The 24,024-nt window shown below is 49.5% G+C and overlaps 1 protein-coding gene across 1 annotated transcript in view; it reads right to left on the bottom strand.

Annotated features, from left to right (window-relative positions):
• Positions 1-24,024, bottom strand: part of SLC4A9 (solute carrier family 4 member 9) — an 890,846-nt gene that overhangs the window by 418,240 nt on the left and 448,582 nt on the right. The window contains exon 9 of the mRNA XM_075344573.1: positions 15,494-15,668. Coding sequence (XP_075200688.1) covers positions 15,494-15,668 — 175 coding nt within the window. The remainder of the gene's footprint in view (positions 1-15,493; positions 15,669-24,024) is intronic.

The raw sequence follows: 24,024 nt of genomic DNA, 5'->3' as shown, positions 1-24,024 counted from the left end.
GTGTGACACCTCCTAGCGACGCAGTATCGCTCACAAATCGTGAGTCGGGTACTGCTCGTTAGGTTCCATAATATCGGTTACTTTAGTCGCCCATCGTTTCCGTGGTAGCACACGTCGCTCCGTGTGACACCACGGGAACGATGAGCAGCTCACCTGCCTCCCGCGTCCGCCGCCGGCTCTGTGGAAGGAAGGAGGTGGGCGGGATGTTTACATCCTGCTCATCTCCGCCCCTCCGCTCTGATTGGCCGGCGGCCGTGTGATGTCACTGACGCCGAACGTCCCTCCCACTCCAGGAAGTGGACGTTCGCCGCCCACAGCGAGGTCGCACGAGAGGTAAGTATGTGTGACGGGGTTTAGTAACTTTGTGCGACACGGGCAGCGATTTGCCCGTGACGCAAAAAGGACGGGGGCGGGTACGATCGATTGTGCAATTTCACAATCGATCGTACCGTGTAAAGCAGGCTTTAGGCTCAGTGATTCACAGACCGCTCTATCTTAGCTTCTTAGACTCACTTGTAACAGGGTTGGTACTTCAGGATTGGAGAATGGCTGACATGGTACCGATATTTAAAAAGGTAAGAGGGTGGATCCAAGCAACTACTGTCCGGTAAGTCTGACATCAGTGGTGTGCAAGATTTGAGGGCATTTTAAGATGACATGCAATGAAATGTTAGAGAGAATAATATAATAACTAATAACCAGCATGGATTCATGTCTAACCAACATATTGGGTTTCTATGAGGAGGTAAGTGCAAATATGGATATTGGCAATTCAGCGGATGTAATTTATTTGGACTTTGCAAAGACATTTGATACTGTGCCACATAAAAGTATTGTAATGAAGCCTTAGAAACAAGGACTAGGGGAAACTATAAGCAGAATGGTAAAGAATTGGCTAAAAGATAGGAAACAAAGAGTAATCATAAATGGTACGTTCTCTAATTGGGCTATAGTCAGCAGTGGGGTACAAGAGTGATCTGTGCTGGGACTGATTCTTCTTAATCTCTTTATTAATGACCTTGTGGATGGGCTTGAGAGTAAAGTGTCAGTGTTTGCTGATGACACCAAACTATGTAGGATATTAAAAATGAAACTTGATAGTGTCGCGGGCGGGGAGGACGCCGCCGCTGCTGCGCTCTCGCTAACGCTCGGGTCCGGCGCTGCTGCTGCTGCTCGGTGGCTCGAGCGGTGGGCCGGATCCAGGGACTCGAGCGGCGCTCCTCGCCCGTGAGTGAAAAGGGGTGGTTGATTTGGGGGATTTAGTCCGTGACGCCACCCACGGTTTGTGGTGAAGAAAGGCACCACCGCTGCTGGTGACGGGGATCCCGGGAGCGATGGTAGGGAGCAGCTGGGATGTTGTTTTCCCCCTCCGTGGGAAGGTGTCGGTGGTCCCGGGGCCCGATGATGTGACGGGGAGGCAGGGTTGGTGAGGTGCAGGGTTGCAGGGACAGCGCGGCGCGGTGTCGGATGGCACGGGTGTACTCACTCAGCAAGAGATGCACAAAGTCCTCGGTAAACCAAACGGCTGGATGGACGGGTCCCGCAGCCGGCTGCAGTGTCCCTCCCCGGACAGGTGATGGCGGCTGTCTTTCCCTGCACCTTGATGTACTTTGTTGACTACTATGGATCCCCAACAGTAGTCTGCTCCCCGGTGTATTGGTACCGGAGGAGCCCGTTTGCCCGCAGGCGCTGGCCCTTGGGTCTCTAGCCTTAGGCGGTAGCTGTATACCCTCACGGTGCGGACAGTTGCCTTCAATCGGGTCTTTGGCTGTTAGGAAACCCCTGGGGTTCCTGTCACACTCGGATTTGACTGTTTACGGTGACTCCAAGCCTAGTCGGGGTCCGATGGCCCTGCCTGTGTGTGCTGGCTTCACTTCGCTCCCCGGTCGCTACCAGCGGGCCAACGCCCGACCCCGATCCTATGGTTCCGCTTCGATCCACCTCTCCTGCAGACGGCCACCACCGTCTGCCAACCTTGCTGTTGGTGCCTGGGTCACAAACCCAGACACCCAGTGTTTACTCCTCCCACTTCAACCTCCTCAACTGATCTGTCACTTTTCCCACCTCCAGGCCTGTGAACTCCTCGGTGGGTGGAGCCAACCACTTGGCTCCGCCCCCACCTGGTGTGGACATCAGACCCTGGAGGGAGGCAACAAGGGTTTTTTGTTTGGCTGGTGTCCCTGTCTAATGGGGGTGGGGTGTTTGTGTGTTGTCTGTGACGACCTGACTAGGCCAGGACGCCACATTCCCCCTTGGTGAAATGCAGACTGTCCGCGGGCTGCCCATCCATCACCGGTTTTATTTTTCAAAACTGTAAAAATATAAATAACATGTAAACAGTTTGAACATATAAGATTTTTTTGTGAGAACACTTAAACGTTGCGCATATAAACAAAACATTTTTAATAATGACGGACGGACGGATGTCTTCCGCTCTCCCACCCAAGCAACCTAGCCCTGATGCTGCCCCTAAGAAGTGGGCAGCACCCCTTGACCCCAGTCCAGGTTCAGGCTGCCCGAGCGGGAATGGGTACGGTAACTCGCACCCGGATGTCACTTCAGGGGACCCCACATCCTTGGGGGACCCCTGACACCCGGAGGATGGCCACCGGTCCTGGTGGTGGCCGGGCCCCAGCCTGCTATGCTGCGGGCCCTTCCTCCAATCTGCCTCTCCGGAGGCGGCTCCGACGGAAAATCAACCCTTTAACTTATTTACAAGCCCACAAGTTCGTGGGTGGCCTGCCAGTTCTCGGCCATGTCCATGAGTAGTCTCTCATGCAGGTAGTAAACACTTAGGCGGGCTTTGCACGTTGCAACATCGCAAGCCGATGCTGCGATGTCACGCGCGATAGTCCCCGCCCCCGTCGCAGGTACGATATCTTGTGATAGCTGGCGGAACGAAAATTATCGCTACGCCAGCTTCACATGCACTCACCTGCCCTGCGACTGTCGCTCTAGCCGGTGACCCGCCTCCTCCCTAAGGGGGTGGGTCGTGCGGCGTCATAGCGACGTCACACGATAGGTGGCCAATAGCGGCGGATGGGCGGAGATGAGCAGGATGTAAACATCCCGCCCACCTCCTTCCTTCCGTAGAGCCGCCGGCGGCAGGTAAGGTGAAGTTCCTCGCTCCTGCGGCTTCACACACAGCGATGTGTGCTGCCGCAGGAACAAGGAACAACATCGTACCTGTCGCGGCAGCATAATTATGGAAAAGTCGGAGCCTGCAACGATGATACGATAATGACGCTTTTGCGCTCGTTAATCGTATCATCTAGAATTTACACACAACGATGTCGAAAGAGACGCCGGATGTGCGTCACTTTCGATTTGACCCCACCGACATCGCACGTGCAATGTTGCAACGTGCAAAGCCGCCCTTAGAGTCCCTCCGGGGACAACTTGCCGGCAACGGCCAGAATAATCATGTAGACAATCAGATGAAGATCACGGTTCATTAAGGTCATTCAATCAAACTGCTGAGGGTCCCAACGGGGGACAACTGCTTGCAACGGCAGACCGCTGCCACTACTTGATGTCGTACTCCTCCAGGACCTCTTCTAGCTCCACATCCGGATGGCTTGGTGGAGGAGGAGGAGGCTGGGGCCGCATCTGTTCACCGCGGCTCTTCCTCTGCCTGACGTTCAGGGTGAACCAGCCCCAATCCCCGCAGTGGCGGGTTTAAGTCACCAGGTCGCCTGGCAACAGATCACGACCTGGATGTCCCGTGGGGCGGTGCGAATTGACATCGCGGCGGGCCACGAATACTTCGGCCTCCAGGCCCGGCTCATAGATGAAGCCAAACCCCCTCCGTTGGTCAAACTGCTGGACTTGGCCTTCGTACACCGGGCCCCGCACCCGAAAGGTGGCATGGCGGAGTGTAACCTTCTCTCTGATCACCCTCGCCATCACTTCGGCCCTCTGCTGCTCCCTGGCAGCAATCTCCCAGCCCAACGGGTTTGGTTCCCTGTCCCAATAAGGGGCGTTGGCAGACACCTGCGCCCGGGTCGGCCCCGCTGGACCGCGCCCACACCGGCCACTACCGGATCTCTTTCGTGGGGGTCCCGCGGTGTCGTGGCCTGTACTGCGGCTTGGCAGTGGCGGCCCGGCGCAGCCTCAGCCGAGGCGTGGAGTTCAGGGTCAGTTAGCCTCACCGGTTGGGCCTGCGGGCCGGCAGCGGCCGGTTCTCCCACGGCTGGGCGGACTGCCGGAGCCGGGACAGACTCGGGTGCGGCCATTTCCGGGGCCGACAGCTTCTTCTCGCGGGGCCTTCCACGGTAGCGGGAAGGACACAGGCCGTTCCCGAACAACGCCTTCAGGCCGGTCCTCTTGGGCGGACGGGTTGGCTTCCGCTACCGGTGTTGGGGGTAGCGGATCGAGCGGAGGGGCGACAGCAACCGGTACGGATGGCGGGGGAGGCAGGAGGGTGAGCGGGCGCAAGCCGGGCCCCTCAGCTGCAGCGGCCGGTCCTTCTCGGACACAGGGGCGTGGGTCGCTTACCCGCTCCTCCAATTCTGCCTCCACCTCGCGTCTCCGCACGGCCGCCGCCACCTCCTCCATCTCAGCCACCCAGCGCTCCATCAAGAACCGAACCTAGGCTTGAAGGCGGCAGCACATCTGTGCGGTTCGGGCTTCCACCCACGCCGCTGTTCCTGGCGTGGGCTCGGGGATTTCCGCGGTGCCGGACGGACGGGACATCATGCGTGGCCGTGTTCCAGGAACCAATTGTGTGCAGAGTCCTGGCGTCCCCGCTTTTATAGCCTCGGCTACATTAGGCAGACACGCACCTGCCCCCCTTGGTTCTCTTCAGCACTTCCTTCTGTTTGGGACGGGGCTTAGCTTTCGCGCCTTCCCTGCTCGGAGAAGACGCTTGAGCGGGAGATTTTCGCGCCAAAGATGGCAGCACTTCAAAATTTTCGGACGGACAACGCCGGCGGGGATCACAAGGTGCACTTCTACTGGTAAGTAGATGGGTCCAAATCCTGTTTGCAGACGCCAAGTTGTCACGGGTGGGGAGGACCGCTGCTGCGCTCTCGCTACACTCGGGTCCGGTGCTGCTGCTGCTCGGTGGCTCGAGCGGTGGGCCAGATGCGGGGACTCGAGCGGCGCTCCTCGCCCGTGAGTGAAAAGGGGTGGTTGATTTGGGGGATTTAGTCCGTGACGCCACCCACGGTTTGTGGTGAAGATAGGCACGACCGCTGCTGGTGACGGGGATCCCGGGAGCGATGGTAGGGAGCAGCTGGGATGTTGTTTTCCCCCTCCATGGGTAGGGGTCGGTGGTCCCGGGGCCCGATGATGTGACGGGGAGGCAGGGTTGGTGAGGTGCAGGGTTGCAGGGACAGCGCGGCGCGGTGCCGGATGGCACGGGTGTACTCACTCAGCAAGAGATGCACAAAAGTCCTCTGTAAACCAAACGGCTGGATGGACGGGTCCCGCAGCCGGCTGCAGTGTCCCTCCCCGGACAGGTGATGGCGGCTGTCTTTCCCTGCACCTTGATGTACTTTGTTGACTACTATGGATCCCCAACGGTAGTCCGCTCCCCAGTGTATGGGAGCCCGTTTGCCCGCAGGCGCTGGCCCTTGGGTCTCTAGCCTTAGGCGGTAGCTGTATACCCTCACGGTGCGGACGGTTGCCTTCAATCGGGTCTTTGGCTGCTAGGAAACCCCTGGGGTTCCTGTCACACTCGGATTTGACTGTTTACGGCGACTCCAAGCCTAGTCGGGGTCCGATGGCCCTGCCTGTGTGTGCTGACTTCACCTCGCTCCCCGGTTGGTACCGGCGGGCCAACGCTCCTCACACTTCAACCTGATCAACTGATCTGTCACTTTTCCCGCCTCCAGGCCTGTGAACTTCTCGGTGGGTGGAGCCAACCACTTGATAAATGTAAAGTAGTGCACCTAGGATGGAGTACTCCTATTGCTGCATATACATTAAATGGAAGTAAACTCGGGACTACAGAACAGAAGAAAGACTTGAGTATTCTCGCTACAAGTAAGCTCAGCATCAGTACTCAATGTCAAGGAGCAGCTGCAAAAGGAAACAAGATTCTAAGGTGTATAAAAAGAGAGATTAGATCCCGTAATCTCAACATATTGTTACTCCTCTATAAATCACTTGAAAGGCCACATCTTTAAAAAGTATATTCAGAATGTGACGCCCTGGACCCCAGGGGTCACAGAATAACATCACACACACACACACACCCTCCCTGGTAGGGAACATCCGTCAAACAAAAACCCTTGTTGCCTCCTCCAGGGTCTGATGTCCACACCAGGTGGGGCGGAGCCAGGCGGTTGGCCCCACCCACCGAGGAGTTCACAGGCCTGGAGGCGGGAAAAGCAGTCAGTTTTAGTTTTGGGAGTTGAGGAGTGGAAGTGGAGACTGTGTGTGTCCGGGTTGGAGCCCAGGCACCTTCAGCAAGGTCGGCAGACGGTGGTGGCCGTCTGCAGGAGTTAGTGGACGTCTGCGGAACCGTAGTACCGGGGTCGGGCGGTGGCCCGCCGGTACCGAACCGGGGAGCGGATTGAAGCTAAGCACCAAGGCAGGGTACTCAGACCCCGACTAGGCTCGGAAGCCGCCGTAACGGTCAAATTCTCTGATTGCGGTCTGGACCTCAGGGGTTCATTCCCACCCAAGTCCCTTCAGAAAGCAACAGCCCAACCCGTCCAGATAAGAGCCACCGCCAACGGCCAGAGTTCCAAGGGCCAGCGCCTGCGGGCAAAACGGGCTCTCCCGACACGTACAAGCCGGGGAGCGGACCACCCATGGGAATCCATAGGGGTCAAACACTTACACACAGGTGCAGGGAAAGACAGCCGCCATCAACCCGTCCGGGAAGAGTGAAGATGCCGCAGCCGACTGCAGGCCCCGTCCATCCAGCCGTTTGGTTTACCAGAGACTCTGTTATTGACTACCTGAGTGAGTACACCAGTGCCATCCAGCACAGCGCTGCACCGTAACGCTGACCCCGCATCCGCGCTGCATCCCCGCATCGGCACTTGCACCTATCCCCTACCCACCGACATCCACTCTCCCAATCGGGGCCCCGGGACCAACAGCCCCTAACCACAGAGGGGCCAACACCTCAGCTGCTCCCCGCCATCGCTCCCGGGAACCCCCGTCATCAGCAGCGGTGTCCACCATCACCACAACCCCGTGAGTGGCGTCACAACCGACATCCCACCACCAAACCTTCCCCTTGCACTCGTGGGCGAGGAGGCGCTGCTCGAGTCCCCGGTTCCGGCCCCATGCTCGAGCCACCAAGGAGCAGAAGCACCGGACCCGAGCGCCAGCGATTTCCCAAGGCTACCGGCATTCCCAAAAACCCCTCTCCGCCTGCGACAAGAAGTTAGAGTCAGTTCAAAGGTGGACAACTAGACTACTGCAAGGAATGGAAGGCCTCCCATATGGTGAGAGGTTGAAAAAGTTGGATTTGTTTAGCATAGAAAAGAGGCATCTCAGAGATCTCATTTAGAGTTGAAACCAGAAGTTTACATACACTATCTAAAAAGACACGTATTCATGTTTTTCTCACTATCTGACATGAAATCAAAATAAATATTCCTGTTTTAAGTCAATTAGTATTACCAAAGTTAGTTATCTTTACCAAATGCCAGAATAATTAGGGAAAATGTTTTAAGCCATTTTTATTACTTTCTGCAAAGTCAAATGTTTACATACACTAAGAGGACCATGCCTTTAAACAATATGGGACAGCCCAATGATGATGTCATGTCTTTGGAAACTTCTAATAGGTTTATTGGCAACATATGAGTTAATTAGAGACACACCTGTGGATGTATTTTAATGCACACTTGAAACACACTGCTTTTTGTGTATCATCGTGGGAAAGTTAAAAGAATTCAGCCAAGATCTCAGGAGGAGAATTGTGGACTTGCACAAGTCTGGTTGATCCTTGAGTGCAATTTCCAGATACCTCAAGGTGCATCGTTCATCTGTGTAAACAATATACCCAAGTACAGACAACATGGGAATTTCCAGCCATCATACTGCTCAGGAAGGAGATAGGTTCTGTGTACCAGAGATGAGTATGTTTTGGTCAGACATGTGCATGTCAACCCAAGAACAAAAGCAAAAGACCTTGCAGAAGCTAGTAAGATCGCATCACTATTCACAGTAAAACGACTACTGTATCAACATGGGCTGAAAGGTCACTCTGCCATGAAGACGTCATTACTCCAAAAGAAACAGAAAAAAGCCAGATTAATGTTTGCAAATGCACACAGGAACAAAGACCTTAATTTTTAAAGACATGTTCTGTGGTCTGACAAAACTAAAATTGAACTGTTTGGCCATAATGACCATCATTACGTTTGAAGGAAAAAGGGATAAGCTTTGAAGCCTAAGAAGACAATCCAAAATATGAAACACAGGGGTGGCAGTATCATTTTGTGGGGTTGATTTGCTCCAGGAGGGACTGGTGCCCTTCACAATATAGATGGCATCATGAGGAAAGAAGATTATGTTGCAATACTGAAACAACATATCAAGACATCAGCCCAAAACTTAAAGCTTGAGCAGAAATGAGTCTTCGAAATGGACAATGACCCGAAGCATACAGTCAAACTGGTTGCAAAGTGGCTTAAGGATAAAAAAGTCAATGTTTTGCAGTGGCCATCACAAAGCCTTGATCTCAAACTTATTGAAAATTTATGGTCAAAGCTGAAAAGGCAGGTGCTAGCAAGACAACCTACAAACATGCCTCAGTTACACCAACTCTGTCAGGAGGAATGGGCCCATATTCCTACCAACTACTGTGAGAAGCTTGTGGAAGGACATCCAAAACGTTTGACCCAAGTCATACAGTTTAACCCCTTAACGACCCATGACGTACTGGATATGTCATGGATCGTGTACAGTTAATCCCCGCCTACTGCCGAGGGCAGGCCGTGGCGATCTGTGCACATATCAGCTGATTTCAACAGCTGACATGTGTGCCTGCTAGTCGCCAGTGAAATTGCTTCAACCCGCGACTATTAATCCCTTACATCTCGCTGCCAAAATCTGGCAGCGAGATGTATATGTGTGCTGCCATTATGCTGACTTACCCCGCCCCCATCGAAAGTCACATGACATGATCACGTGACTTCCAGTGGTTGCCATGGTAGCACAGGGTCATGTGATGATGCCTGTAGCTAATATGAGTCACTTCCTCTCAATGCCAGAATACAGCCGGCATTGAAAGTAAACAGCATATCTGCAGATCTTAGCTCTGTAGCTGTGATCTGGAGATATGGCAGAGCGATTAGATTGCTGATCGCTATAACCCCCTAGGGGGACTAGTAAAATAAAAATAAAAAGTAAAAAAAAAAGTTTTAAAAATTAAAAAAAAATAAAAACACCTAAAAGCTCAAATCACCCCCCTTTCACCCCATTGAAAATTAAAGGGTTAAAAAATAAAAAATATACACATATTTGGTATCGCCGCGTTCAGAAATGCCTGATCTATCAAAATATAAAATCAATTAATCTGATTGGTAAATGGCGTAGCAGCAAAAAAATTCCAAATGCCAAAATTACGTTTTTTGGTCGCCGCAAATTTTGCGCAAAATGCAATAACAGGCGATCACAACGTAGCATCTGTGCAAAATGGTAGTTAAAAACGTCAGCTCGAGACACAAAAAATAAGCCATCACTGAGCCATAGACCCAGAAAAATGAGAACGCTACGGGTTTTGGAAAATGGCGCAAAACGTGCGCTCCGTTTTTTGGACAAGCTTGTGAATTTTTTTAAATCCTTATAAACAAGTAAACCTATTCATGTTTGGTGTCTACAAACTCGCACCGACCTGAGGCATCACACCAACACATCAGTGTTACCATATAGTGAACACGGTGAATAAAATATCTCAAAAACTGTTGTGCGATCAAACTTTTTTGCAATTTTTCCGTACTTGGAATTTTGTTGCCTTTTTCCAGTACTCTTTATGGTAAAACGTATCATTTCATTTAAAACTACAACTCGTCCCGCAAAAAACAAGCCATTATATGGCAAGATTGATGGAAAAATAAAAAAGTTACGGCTCTCGGAAGAAAGAGAGGAAAAAAAAAAACGGAAAAATGCAAAATGTCCGGGGGCTGAAGGGGTTAACGGCATTGGTACCAAATACTAATAAAATGCATGGAAACTTTTGACTTTGCAGAAAGTAATAAAAATGCCTTAAAATATTCTCTCTCATTATTCTAATATTTGGGAGATATAAATATTTTTTGTAATCCTAATAGACCTAAAATGGGAAAAGTTTATTCTGATTTGATGTCAAATCGTGAGAAAAACATGCGTCTTTTTAGATAGTGTATGTACACTTCTGGTTTCAGCTGTATATGTTTAAATACATGTGTGGTAAATACAAAGGACTGGCACATGACTTATTTCTTCCAAAGACAATACTAAGGACCAGGGGGCACTCACTGCGAGTGGAAGAAAAGCGATTCCGACAGCTAAATAGGAAAGGGTTCTTTACAGTTAGAGCAGTCAGACTGTGGAATGCCCTACCACAAGAGGTAGTAAATGGCTGACACTATTTTTAAAACTACTTTTAAAAAAGGGCTGGATGATTTCTTCAGTACACAACATTGTTAGTTATGAATGACTACATGACAAAATGTAGAACTGGTGGAGGAAGGTTGAGCTAGATGGACCTAGGTCTTTTTTCAACCTATGTAACTATGTAACTATGTAACTATGCTTTGCTGATTGCATCAATGTTAATTATTGTACACATCAATGTGAAGAGGACTGAAAAGACAAAAGGCGCTAATAGGGAACTAACGTAACAAATGTTTGTAGGAAAAATCAGATGTGCTCACCTGATGTAGTTGTGAAAATAGTCACAACTGCTATTAAAAGCGTGTAGGTTATGGCTGCAGCAGGCACCACAAGGAGTTGGCGTCAAAAGATCAAATAGAAGTGGATTCCCGCGTACAACATGTGTGATTTATCTGAGGAAGGGGATGTGATCTCTGAAACATGTAATAAAATCATGTTTTACCATTACTGCTGACCATCTTCTTACAACAGCTCGGGAGTGCACTTCTATTTGATCTTTTGACGCCAATTATTATACACTGGTATTACTTGGTTTTATGTTCTTTGTGATTGGTGGATAACATGATTTCCTACTATATCTGTATCTTACATCAAGGCTGCAGGATGCACCAGAAATGAGTAAGATTTTTATGATTTTTTTTCCATGATGACAATATATTTTAATTCAACAATAAATCATTGGATTTTAACATAATTTACCTTCAAGTGATTGCGTCACAAAATAATCCTGTTTTTTTTTTTCTTCTCTTCTTGCAGCTGGTCTGCACCAGTGAACAGCGAGCACCATTGTAGTAAACACAGGTTATGGACACATTCATAATGTGCTCATTTTTGTGTGGTGGTAACCTGATATTTTTAGCGATACTATTTTAGGTTAGATATGAAACGCCCCAGGGATGCTGAGCCTCTTCAGGGACGCCACAGGGTTTCTTCAATATGGCAACAGGTACTATTTGTTTTGTATATGTCGTGAAGCCACTCACGGCTTGCGGTCAGTAATGGGAATTACCGCCGCTGCAGGTTTTAAGAGCATCTGGGGCTGATGGGGTCTACAGCCAGATGGTGTAGCCTCCCGTGAGTGAGGCAGGCCCCAGGGGCTCAGGTGAGCAGGGTAGCGGGTCCCGGAATAATTCAGGCTCAGTCCAGAAAGTCTTTCAACTGGTTTTTACTCACTTCTGTTGTTATGGTGAACTGACCCAGGCGATGCTGTAATAAACCAGGTAGAACCAGGGCTCCTTTGGACCAGTCTGAAGGTAACCTATTAGCTTGCCTTCCTAGCACTTCTTTATTAGGATAACCCCCTGACGTGAAGTACCATGGGGGTCTATCCAGGGAGTTGCAACTGCCTTTTCTCCCCTGTGTTTGGCCCGTTTGCCGGCAGTGTGGACCAGGTGCGATGGCTCCAGGCTCTTTCTCCTTATGGGTCCCTGCGTTGCTACTGAGGCTCGGACTCTGTGAGGTTGGTGAGGTACTTGTAGTTCCCCTCACCGGCAGGTTTAGCAGATAGTTAAAACTGGAGTGTGCTCTAGGGACCTGTTCCCCGTACATGCCTAGTCACCCCGGACACTTCTCTCTGACTGACCAGGTGACCATTCTCCCCCGCTAACGGTTACTACCCTCGTGTAGGGTCTGACTAGTGGCTGCGCGCGTATCCCCTAGCGACCGCTGCTCACCACTATCAGACTGGCTCGCTCCACTCCTTTCCTGACAACCTCTGCACTTAAGCTCCCAGTCCCTCCGCTACACCTCTTGAAAAGATTTGAAAGCTAGCCCCCTCTGGAGACTACCCAAGGGTCCCCTCTAAAGGTGTGGGAGACCTGGTTGCTATGTGTCTGTGCGTACACACCTCATTCTGGCCCTTAGGATTACCTGGAAGTACTGTCCCAGAATGGGTGCAGTACTTCGTGGTGCCTTACCGGGTCAGGGGCGCCACAGATACAACGCTTCAAATGCTTTTTTATTACATTGCAACATTTTAATATTATTTTCTCTTTACAGTTTTCCCACATTGGGTTAATTAATTTCATGTGGCGGCTCAGTGGTTAGCACCAAGAACATCTAGAAGGAGTTTGTATGTTCTCCCCGTGTTTGCGGGGGTTTCCTTTGCGTGCTTCTATTTCCTCCCACACTCCAAAAACCTACTGATAGGGATTTTAGATTGTGAGCCCCAATGAGAATAATGTTACTGATGTATGTAAACTGCAGTGGAATTAATAGTGCTATTAAGTGAATAAATAATATTATATCTACATAGGCTGGACTTGTCTGAACATGTTGACACCAAATATGAGTATTTTTTTATTTTTTTGCATATCTTATTGTAAAGTGGGGAAAATCAAATTTTTATATATTAAAAAAAATTCTTTACCTTGTTATTCCCATTAGGACACTTGAACCTGAGATTTTCTGATTGCTGGTACTATATACAGTAGTATCGCAGTATATAATAAAAATCACTGTCTTCTATGACACCCAGCTTCAAGCTGGATGTCACACAGGAGATTGTGGCAGGCATGGAGGTTTTCAGCCAGCCACCGACTGACATAGCAACCTGTCAGTTCCCTGAGGCCTCAAGGAAACTGATAGCTGTCCAAACTAAAGACCGGGTAGGATCAGGGCTCTTAAATGCTGCTGTCAACAATTGACATTGGTATTTCAGAGGTTAACACCACCAAGGCCAGACAGGCAGACAGGGGTGGGAATAGATAGCAAAACCCGACTCACATATTCCCACCCCTGTTGCACCTGTCAATCAAATAGCAGTACTTTTCTATAACTTTACTTTCACATATTTCTGAAAAAAAACATCCAATCTCAGAACATAATGTATGCTTACATTCAGCATCCTAGCACCGGTATAGCACTGGGTCTACTTTATATATGAAAATCCTGCTGGGTGGTTCTCTTTAAACTAGATTGTGGCTGTGGTGAGGATTAGTTATTTCTACCTACATTTCAATGAATGTGTGGATGATATTTCTATGTTCTTGGAAATTAAGAACTCTGAAGATAAGTCCATATTTATGCACATTACATATTTTTCCAATTGACTTTTATCAGGCTGTGATGTTCCACTGGGATTTTTCAACAGACTTTTTATAGTTACCGTATTTTTCGCTTTATAAGACGCACTTTTGTTCCCCCAAATTTTGGGGGAAAGTAGGGGGTGCGTCTTATAAGCCGAATATACGGGGGGGTATATATACAGTATATATATATATATATATACCCTGCAGGGTCCAGGGGAGGTGGGTACGCTGCTGGGGGCAGGTGAATGCTGCGGCGGCAGTGTTTGATCTCCTGCTCCCGCTCATATAATATGCACAGCCGCTGTCCATCTCCGGTGGTGCTGAAATCGCACGCAGTGATGGGCTGGGGAGCGGTGCATATGATATGTCCCTGCGCCCCCCTGTGATGGCACATGCCCCCCCTGTGTTAGATATGGCCCCCATGCTGCTGCTCATTCTAAAATAAAAAAGCTTTACTTACCCCCTGCAGCGTTTCTCCCCGTGTCCCTGCTTCCACTGTGATCAGGCAGGCAGAGATCTCAGTCTGCTGTGCCGATCACATGACCGGCCGAGAACAAGGAAGTGGAAGAGAGCAGAAGCACGGAGTAGTGATGGGCAGTCCGGCTCTTTTTGGTGATCTGGTTCCTATGGCTCCGTTCACCAAAAAGAGCCGGATCTTTCAGCTCGTTCTCGGCGCCTTATTAAATATGTGTTCACCCCAGGAAAGAGTGTTTTATTTTACTATGAACAACAGCCTGGGGGCGATATCTAACACAGGGGGACTTGTGCGATCTATATAGGGGCCATGGTCAGCACTATGGGGGCGATATCTAACACAGGGGGACTTGTGCGATCTATAGGGGCCATGGACAGCATCATGGGGGTGATATCTAACACAGGGGGACTTGTGCGATCTATATAGGGGCCATGGGCAGCACTATGGGGGTGATATCTAACACAGGGGGACTTGTGCGATCTATATAGGGGCCATGGGCAGCATCATGGGGGCGATATCTAACACAGGGGGACTTGTGCGATCTATATAGGGGCCATGGGCAGCACTATGGGGGCGATATCTAACACAGGGGGACTTGTGCGATCTATAGGGGCCATGGGCAGCATCATGGGGGCGATATCTAACACAGGGGGACTTTTGCGATCTATATAGGGGCCATGGGCAGCACTATGGGGGCGATATCTAACAAAGGGGGACTTGTGCGATCTATATAGGGGCCATGGGCAGCATCATGGGGGCGATATCTAACACAGGGGAACTTGTGCAATCCATAGGGGGCCATAGGCAGCACAGGGGAACATATGCAATCCATAGGGGACCATAGGCAACACAGGGGAACGTGTGCAATCCATAGGGGACCATATGCAGCACAGGGGAATGTAGGCAATCCATAGGGAGCCATAGGCAGCACAGGGGAATGTATGCAATCCATAGGGGGCCATAGGCAGCACAGGGGAACGTGTGCCATCACAAGGGGGCTATATTCAATATAAGGGGGCCATATCCATATTAAGGGGGCTAATTTTAGGATGGGGGGCTATGAGGGACATATACCCTATATAATTTGTTAGAGGGACACTGGCATTATAAGATGGACCCCATTTAACATTAAAAATAAATTCTCTTTTCCTTCACCAAATTTGGGGGTGCGTCTTATAATCAGGTGCGTCTTATAAAGCGAAAAATATGGTAGTTATCACTAATACCATATACTCTCATTTCATTGTAATTTTTAAAGCAACCTAATGGCTGCTGTAGGCAAATGCTATGTATTGTGAAGGTACTAAAGTATAGGACCCCGTATCACCACAGTTTCATAGAAGTCACATAATCTGCCTGTATAAACCACACTACCAGAGAAAATAGAGCATAAAAAGAGAGTAATTTTATAAATAGTATATACCTGCATGTTATCTGTTGCATCTCCCAGCATTCCACCAAAAGTGATAGCATTTGTTGCAGTTGCCAAATAGATAAATAAAATTGCTGAGAAGCATTGAAGATTGAGGGAATCATAAAAATCACTCCAGTACCATGGTGCCTTTCTTCTGATATCTTTTAGGAGTCCACCAAAACACCTTAAAGACAAAACAAGTGCTGTTATAGTATTAAAAATACTCTACCAATGAATATTTCTTAAAATTGCATTTTGCCACATTGCCATTGTAACATCATGACAGTTCCAGGAGGGATTTGTCCGGTCGTTGATTCCTGTATTACTCCCAATTACCCCCTACCTTGTATAATTAACACACCGACACTGCTTATGACTTGGTTGAATTGGCCACAGCAGCCCTTTATTGCCTATTGTTTACACACTAACACAAGGGGGTGCCGTCATACGGGCGTCCCCAACATTTAACAATAGGTAATACCATAATAATACAGTACGTAATACAATATGTAACCCTGGGTAGGCCCGGTCCAGAAACCACCTTCCACCACCAAAACATGATCCCTGGCCGCAACACACACCGGGCCGGAGGTATTAATCACCTACGGATCAATACTCCAACCTTGCAGGACCTCATGCCTGCAAGATCCCTGTAACCGGAGCCACTATATCCTACAAGTGACTCTCCAATCAAATAACATTATCCGTTAAACTGCCTCTGGACCAGACCTACCCCCGCCACAGGATAGGCCACGTGACACCTTGCAAGCCGAAACCAACCATTAAACCCTTCCATCCATCAACTTAAGCTCTAAGCCTCCCATATGCACCAGCCAACGTTACCAGCTCACCTTACAAGACCGCACTACCATCATCCTTGGTGACCGCACATGCCACCTCAAATCTCTTTGAACCTACCCGTATCCCAATTTATTCATTCTTTTTTTTTTTTTTAAAATCGCCCTTCAATCTGGGCCACGACACCATGGCCACCCCATAACAAGGCCACCACCAGGTATCAATCACCCCTGATACCACGACTCGGTACCCAAAACAACATACAGGAATCCACCTCATTCCTTTCCACACCATCCTACTTGTAAGCCAGTACCATGCCGTAGTACTAAACAACTTTTAAGTAACCCTGTCTCCTCCTCAACAGGGACCCAGCCACTTCACTGGCTCCCTCTGACGGCCACTCAGGCACACCCCGACACACCGTGCCACGAGCTCCCAAACCATGCGTGGATCACTGCCATGCCCCACCAGCATCAGTTAAACCAATTAACTGCAACACTGACAGTACCATCGGCCTACCCAATACTGACCAAATAAACTGCCATACCGTCACCCCGCCCCTCCTCCTGTCTCCAGCTGAATTCAACTGCAACTGGGGTTAATATATTCCAAACAGGATTACACTTACACTGCCTACTTAACTGGGTCACCTCGTACCCTAAACCAGGTTCCCCCCCCCGGGAAACGGCTAAAGTGACCCCCACTTGGCAATAATTCTGATCCATAACCTCCAAATTTCCCAAAACGTCGTCCTAGCAGCCTAACCAAGAGGCGAGGGAATAAACCGCCCTCGGCCTTCCCCCAGACTCATAACACATGCATTAGACATACCACTCCCTAGAGCAAAAAATCACTACCGGTCTCCCCCGACCGATGTAGCCCTTCCTCCAAACCCTCTGAAAACAACAAGGCTCAATCTGCCATACCCAGAAAGGTTCTAAGACCTTCCCACGTACTCAACCACCACACTATTGGACAACCATCATCCGAATTTGGGCCCCTTTAACTTTCCAGGAAGCCCACCCGGCCTAACGGAACCATGTCCACCAAAGATAACACGCCTACAAAACCACCACACAATCACAACCCTCGCCCTGCACCCATGGCTGAGGCAAAGATGCCGAAGCATTACTTTCAATCCCCAAGGTCCCCAACAACCTCTCCAAACAATAATTTGCGTCCCACTTCCTTCCGCAAACCACACCAACGACAAGTTGCCTGCACTACAAAGTACATCGTAAAATTGCCCCCCATACCACTATCCTGATTGACTCCAAACGCAACTATCGGCATCAGGAGACACAAACTTTCCAAACACCATATCCAAACATATTGTTCCTAAAGGAAATCTTGTAACACACAACCCCCTGCGAGCCCTCATATCACAGGTACAAACCCAAGTTGCATCGCCCCCCATCCTCACGGGTATACGAGGAATGGCATTGTTCCATCTGCAGCCCCCCATTGCTGATTACCGAGTTCACCAGCAACCGCCCAAAGCTGCCCACCACCTACAGGAACCCCAATTCAGGCCCGCCGGGCCCTCAGTCCCCCCAGCACCAAACTCTATAATGGGATAATAAGAGAACTAACCATGAAGTAGCCACTAGGCTACCATCCACCAACTTAATCCATCCAGCTCCCAGGACCAAGCCATACTGCCCTCGAACTAATGATACCCCAAACCGTACCAAACAAATTTGGGCTTCCAATCTGGAAAAATGGCCTGAGCTCGCCACTTACACCTTGGGGATCTTGTCGTGTCCCGCAACCAGCGTTCTCTCGGAACGTGTCTTCAGTGTTGCTGGATGTGTGCTGACATATAAGCACACGCGTCTGTCCAGTGACAATGTGGACAGAGTAACGATCATCAAGATGAACAAATCATGGATCCGCCAAGACTTTTCTACCCCTGTGTCATCCTGGGGAGACTAAAGGCTTCTGGATTTTTGAATGTGCTTCATGCAAATCAACAATTTAAGTTTGAAACTGGGGGACAATTGATGTCACTTAAGTGGTGTCTGTGGCCAAATTTTTTGAAAAAATGGAGACTCTTGTTGGAGTCCCCTTGCTGTGTTTTACAATGATTTTAGAAGGGCATGACATGCCTAAGAGGATGACTTTCAGCATCTGCAAGCTGTTGGCTACAGAAATGCTGCCTTTCCACCCGGTGGACATAGAGGATTTTCGAGACCTTATGTCCATCGCAGTGCCCCAACAGCAGATGCCCAGTCGCCACTACTTGCCCAGCCTGCGCTACACCCTCATGTCGCACACAACATCACCGCTTCCTTGAGAAACTGTGTGTGTGACAGGGTGCATTTCACCACAGATACTTGGACCAGTAAGCATGGACAGGGGAGTTACATGTCGCTGACTGGACACTGGGTAACTATGGTGAGAGATGGAGAAGGGTCTGCTGTACAAGTCTTGCCGTCACCACGAGTTGTGCATCAATCGTCTGTATGTAGAAGTTCCTCCACTGCTTCTGCCTCCTCAACCTCATCTGGGTCCTCCACCTCCAGCCAAATCCTGTCTGGTAAGGCCATCCACGTTGTAACTGTGCACAAGGAATCCCGCACACCTCCTTACTATGCTGGCAGCAGAGATCAACGGCATCAGGTGGTCGACTATTTTCTTTGAAATGTATGGGAAATGTGAGTCACACCGCTGAGGAGTTGTGGACGGTTAGCTCTGGAGACCGATTTTCATCAATGGTTGTCTCCACTGCAGCCAGGGAAGGCCATGTGCGATAATAATGCAAACCTGGGTGCAGCCCTTCGCCAGGGCAATGTGACACACGTGCCTTGTATGGCTCACGTGTTGAACCTGGTTGTCCAGCAATTTTGAAACCACTATCCTGGCCTAAATGGCCTTCTGCAGAGGGCACGTTCGCTATATGCTCACTTCCACCGTTCACACCCTGCAGCTGAATGACTTTGCATCGCTCCAGAAGTCTTTTGGCCTGCCGGTTCACCATCTGAAATGCGATGTGGCGACACGCAGGAATTTGAATCTGCACATGATGCAGTGTCTGTGGCAGCACCGCCGAGCCCTGCTGCAATACGTTATGACGTATAGCCTGGGCTAACAAGATCCAGAGGTCGGGCAGATGATGCTGCTGGAGTGGTCTCAGATCAAGGACCTATGCACCCTTCTTCACAGTTTAGAAATGGCGGCGAAGATGTTTAGTGCTGACGATGCCATCATCAGCATAACAATTCTGGTCATCTACATGTTGGAGCACACTCTAAACATTTGTCATGGCTAGGAGGAAATGGTCTTTTACTTGTCTACATCTGATGGACCAAGGGCTGGCTGCTGTGCTGAGACGGCGTTGAGTAGAGTGTCCCTGCAGAGTTGCAAAGTTGGTCATCTACAAAATGAGTGAAAAAAGTATAGATGATGGTGGAAAGGGGAACAGGTGTGTTGGAAAGGGGAAAAAAGTTTGTGTCCGTGGGGTTGGTGGTAAAGCAACAATAACATCTGCTGAAGAAACACCATCTGTTACGGGGGGACTGGCAGATTAGGATAAGGTGGTATATGTCCCAATCGCCAGTCGGGGTCCACCATGCTCCCAGATGGAAAAGGAAATGCTGGCAACCCGAAGGTTAGGCGGAGGATACAGAGTTGGGTGGCTCTGAAACTAATAGTAGCCTGAACCGAGTTAGACGACACTTAAATTAGGAGACTGTGAACCCTGTTAGTGTCACAGGGTCCACACACCCAGCCCAGGAACTCCCTGCTAACAACACAGGGGCCATTGGGTACGCTGTCAGTGTTCGTAGGGACCACACCTGATGACAGCAGGCGCAGCAGCAGCCGCAGCCCAGTTAATGCCACTGGGCTGCACTAGCAGGACTTGTAGGACAGGAGCTGGCCGAAACCGTTCTGCATTACCAAGTGTGGTGGCGTCCAGCACCGACACCCTATCCCTGCCTACCTCTGTCCTAAAGCCGCAATGGGTTCAACACATGGAGGTGTGCTCTCTCTGAGCATAATAGAAGACTGCGCACCTCCATATTGTCTCCAGCCCCTTTTATAACCTGGGTCCGCCCCAACCCAGGGTGGACCACAATGCACCTCCAGGAGCCAATAGCAGAGTGCCACGTCATCAGTGACATAACCAGCGGACTATCCGGAACCGCCACTTCACGTATGACCTCATGGCAGCCATGCCCCAAACACCTCACCAGTCATCGTCTGACGAACAATGATAAGGTGCCAAGCCATAGGGGCGAGCCTCTGCGAGCCAATCCGGAGTGGCCACATCATCAGGACACCTAATGCCCTTTGGCCTATCAGGGCCTGCCACCTCACAAACATGGCCAGTGAGCCGGACCTAGCATCTGATGCACTAAGTGCCTGAGCATGCTCAGTAGCCTGAACAACAGTCTCAGAAAAAAGACTATCAGCTTGAGCATGCTCTGTAGGAGCAACACAGGACTTAGACACGTCACAGAGTCCAAATACCTGTGCAAAGAGGCTTTTCGCACTAAGTGTGGGAGCATCCTCAGTAGCCCGAACTGAGGACTTAGCCTCAGGAATGGCACAGTCAGTCTCAGCATGCTCACTAGGCGAAACACTGGACTTAGGCTGTGGCTGGGGTAAATCGGCACACACATGCGCACTAGCCGCCTCTCCACACTAGACGTGGAGGAGGAAGCAGCCAGCTGGACAACCCGAGGCACGGCCAAAAAGGGTAGCTGACGCCTGGGCGCAACTGGAACCACATCAGGCTGCTTGCGGCTATGGTGGCACAGATTCGTAACACCAACTTCCAACCAAAATAAGATGTCTACTTCTTCCCGTGGATAATCTGATATGATCCCTTTGTTTACGGACGCGACCATCGCTACCAAATGTAGATGAGCGTACTTTATGAAAAAAGGGAGTGTTGCATAACAAAAATCATATAGCCCTTTAAAATACGAATTTATTAGTTTCTGATTAAAAATATCCAAAAACCCTGTGCAATTATAGAAGAAAAGATAGGGAGGAGGGTAAAGTTCTCACCCTATCCGATATACCTCCCTCCTGTCCACTACCTACCGCGGGGGTTGGCACCCTGATGCTTACGGAAATGGCGCCCCCACTCAGCGGTGGCTGTCCCTATGGATTCCCTAGTAGGCCCTCAAAACAGTCATGAAAAATAGGGCAAGGGATAAAAGGGTAGGGCACATTCAAACTAGTGGACAGGAAAATTAGGACAAGCACACGTGACCACCGGACTCAGACTAACCTCAAATGGCCCTGACACACCCTGGAATGATTAAAGACCAGGGGTATTAAAAGTAACTAGGTGCATAAAGCTAATGCTTAGATGGCAACTTAATACGCATATTTGATAAAGTGCAAACAGTCATCAAATTAAAGTGCATAATGCAATATCATGTGCAAAAAGTATAATCAAAGCCTGGCTTCCAGAGCAAATTAAGTGCAATTGGTCAAACAGCTCACACGCTTCAGAAAACCAGACTTATGATAAAGTGTCAATGCATATCAAAGTGCAAATGCGTAATAAAGTGCAACCGAGTAGGGTCAAACAAATTAATGAAGAGGAGGTAGTCAAACACTTATCATGCAAGTCACATGTGCGTCCCAGAGATGCCCCAGAAATGCCTCAACGCGTTTCTCCAGCAGCGGATCATCAGGAGGCTTGATATATAACCTGCCAATCGTTATCAGGATAGCATGATGTCTGGATAAGGAGGGGAGACCTGATAGACTGAGGTCTCCTTATATAATCTATCAGATGTGGTTCGACCCGCCCCCACCTCCACCCGATCCACCCCATTCTGTCCACACAAGCATGCCCCCATCCACACCAACCTACACCCCATAATATATAATGACAAGATATAATCCCCAGTTAGGTGACATAAGATATGATGTTCCCATTCTATAATCTATGGAGCATTAACAGAATAAAGGAAAGAAAAAAAGAAGAGGACAACGGGGCGCCAAATCTAAGTGTAGATGTGTGTAAACACAGATTGTAATGATCATACGAATTTTACACTCACCGTGCAGATTTCTTCTGTTTTCGCTAGTATGATCCGTGTAGTGGATCAACTCTCTTATTAATCCTCCAGTATGCAGCACGAATCCTCGGGAAAAACAATGAGAGTCCTGAACAGGTGCTCCCACAAGACAAAATCCCTTTCGTGCCATGCTCCACTCACATGATCTGGGAGCCGGAGTCACGTGTGATATCAGAGGCAAGGCCTGGGAACATCCCCCACCTGCGCTCCAGGCAGGACGCCGCTTGCATTCCATAGCGGCGTCGCAGATCGTAACCGGAAGTGACGTCACATGGATGTGCACAGCTGAAGAGCTGGGAGGGGACCAGCAGCGGATATGATGTAGAACTAGGAGGATCCCTCATCTGCTTTCCAGCTGTGTCGCCGCTTGCGTTCCATAACATCAGTGCAAGCTGGGAACGGAAGTGTCATCATAAAAGCACACACCTCGCACAGTATTGGGGCACATATCTTAGACGTCTGCGTTCCAGGCTGGGACGCACCACCATAGGATAGAACAGGTGGACAGTGACAGCCCAAGCCTGGACGCCATATTAGGATGTATCATCGCTGCATATCCATTATATATATAACGGCCAGAAGATGACATCAGCATGCACATAAGATATGGATACCCAAAACCCACATTAGAGGCTATATGGTTTATTAAGGGGCCAGCCTCCACCACTTTGAAAGGATGTGCACTGATTTAGTATTAACGGTGTAAATATACATGAGAAAACTCCCAAATGGGAGTATACTCAATGAGGGATTATTTCAATTACCTACATATAAGGTACGTAGTTCCCGATCCCATACCTCAATATATAGGGACTGGCGGGCCCTCCTGGGGGGGAGAGAGAGGGGGGGGAGGGAGGAGAATGGCGGGCAGGCAGGGGGAGGAGGGGGGAGGGGGGAAAGGGGGAGAGGGGGAGGGACACCCCACATCAGACATCAATTTCTGTTATTACTACATTATACTATAGCATAAATTAGACATAAACACCTCCCTGTAGCGGGATCCAAGCCAGCAAACCACAAGGACCAAAAACCTAGGGCTTCAGAGAAAGCAGGCATAGGAAATCTGTTCGTTCAGACCCCCAGGGTGTACAGATTCCATCCTAAAGATCCATTCGCATTCCTTTCTTAGAAGGGCCTTATCATAGTCGCCACCTCTAGGATTGCTCTTAACCACTTCCAAAACTCGAAAAATTACTTGGTGGGTATCCCCCCCATGATGAGAATTAATATGCCTCCCCAAGGAGGTATTCCATTGGTTACGTATGTCGCCAAGATGCTCTCCCACCCTCCTTCGCAACTCTCTCTTTGTTTTGCCCACGTAATCTATGGGACATGAGCAAGTGGCCACATATACCACTCCCGACGTTTTGCAGTTTGCAAAGGACCTTAGGAAAAATTCCTTCCCGTTCTTTGCACTCCTTACGGATTTTACGGGTCTCATCAAGTTGCAATATGAACAGTCACCGCACCTGAAAAAACCGCAGAGGCCCCTATCCAACCACGTACCAGGAGGCTTGGGTCTCGTATAGCAGCTATGGACCAATCTGTCCCTAAGAGACCTTCCCCTCCTGTATGTGATGCTCGGTTTTTGAGAAATCATGTGCCTCAAATCTGGGTCTAGAGTGAGGATGTCCCAGTGTTTATTAAACACCCTGCGAACTCTTTCGTTCTGACTGTCAAAGGTGACAATTAATCTGG

Source organism: Anomaloglossus baeobatrachus, chromosome 4, assembly GCF_048569485.1.
Source record: "Anomaloglossus baeobatrachus isolate aAnoBae1 chromosome 4, aAnoBae1.hap1, whole genome shotgun sequence".
Taxonomy (NCBI): Eukaryota; Metazoa; Chordata; class Amphibia; order Anura; family Aromobatidae; genus Anomaloglossus; species Anomaloglossus baeobatrachus.
Note: the sequence above shows the minus strand (reverse complement) of the source record. Positions and strands in the feature narration are given on the sequence as shown.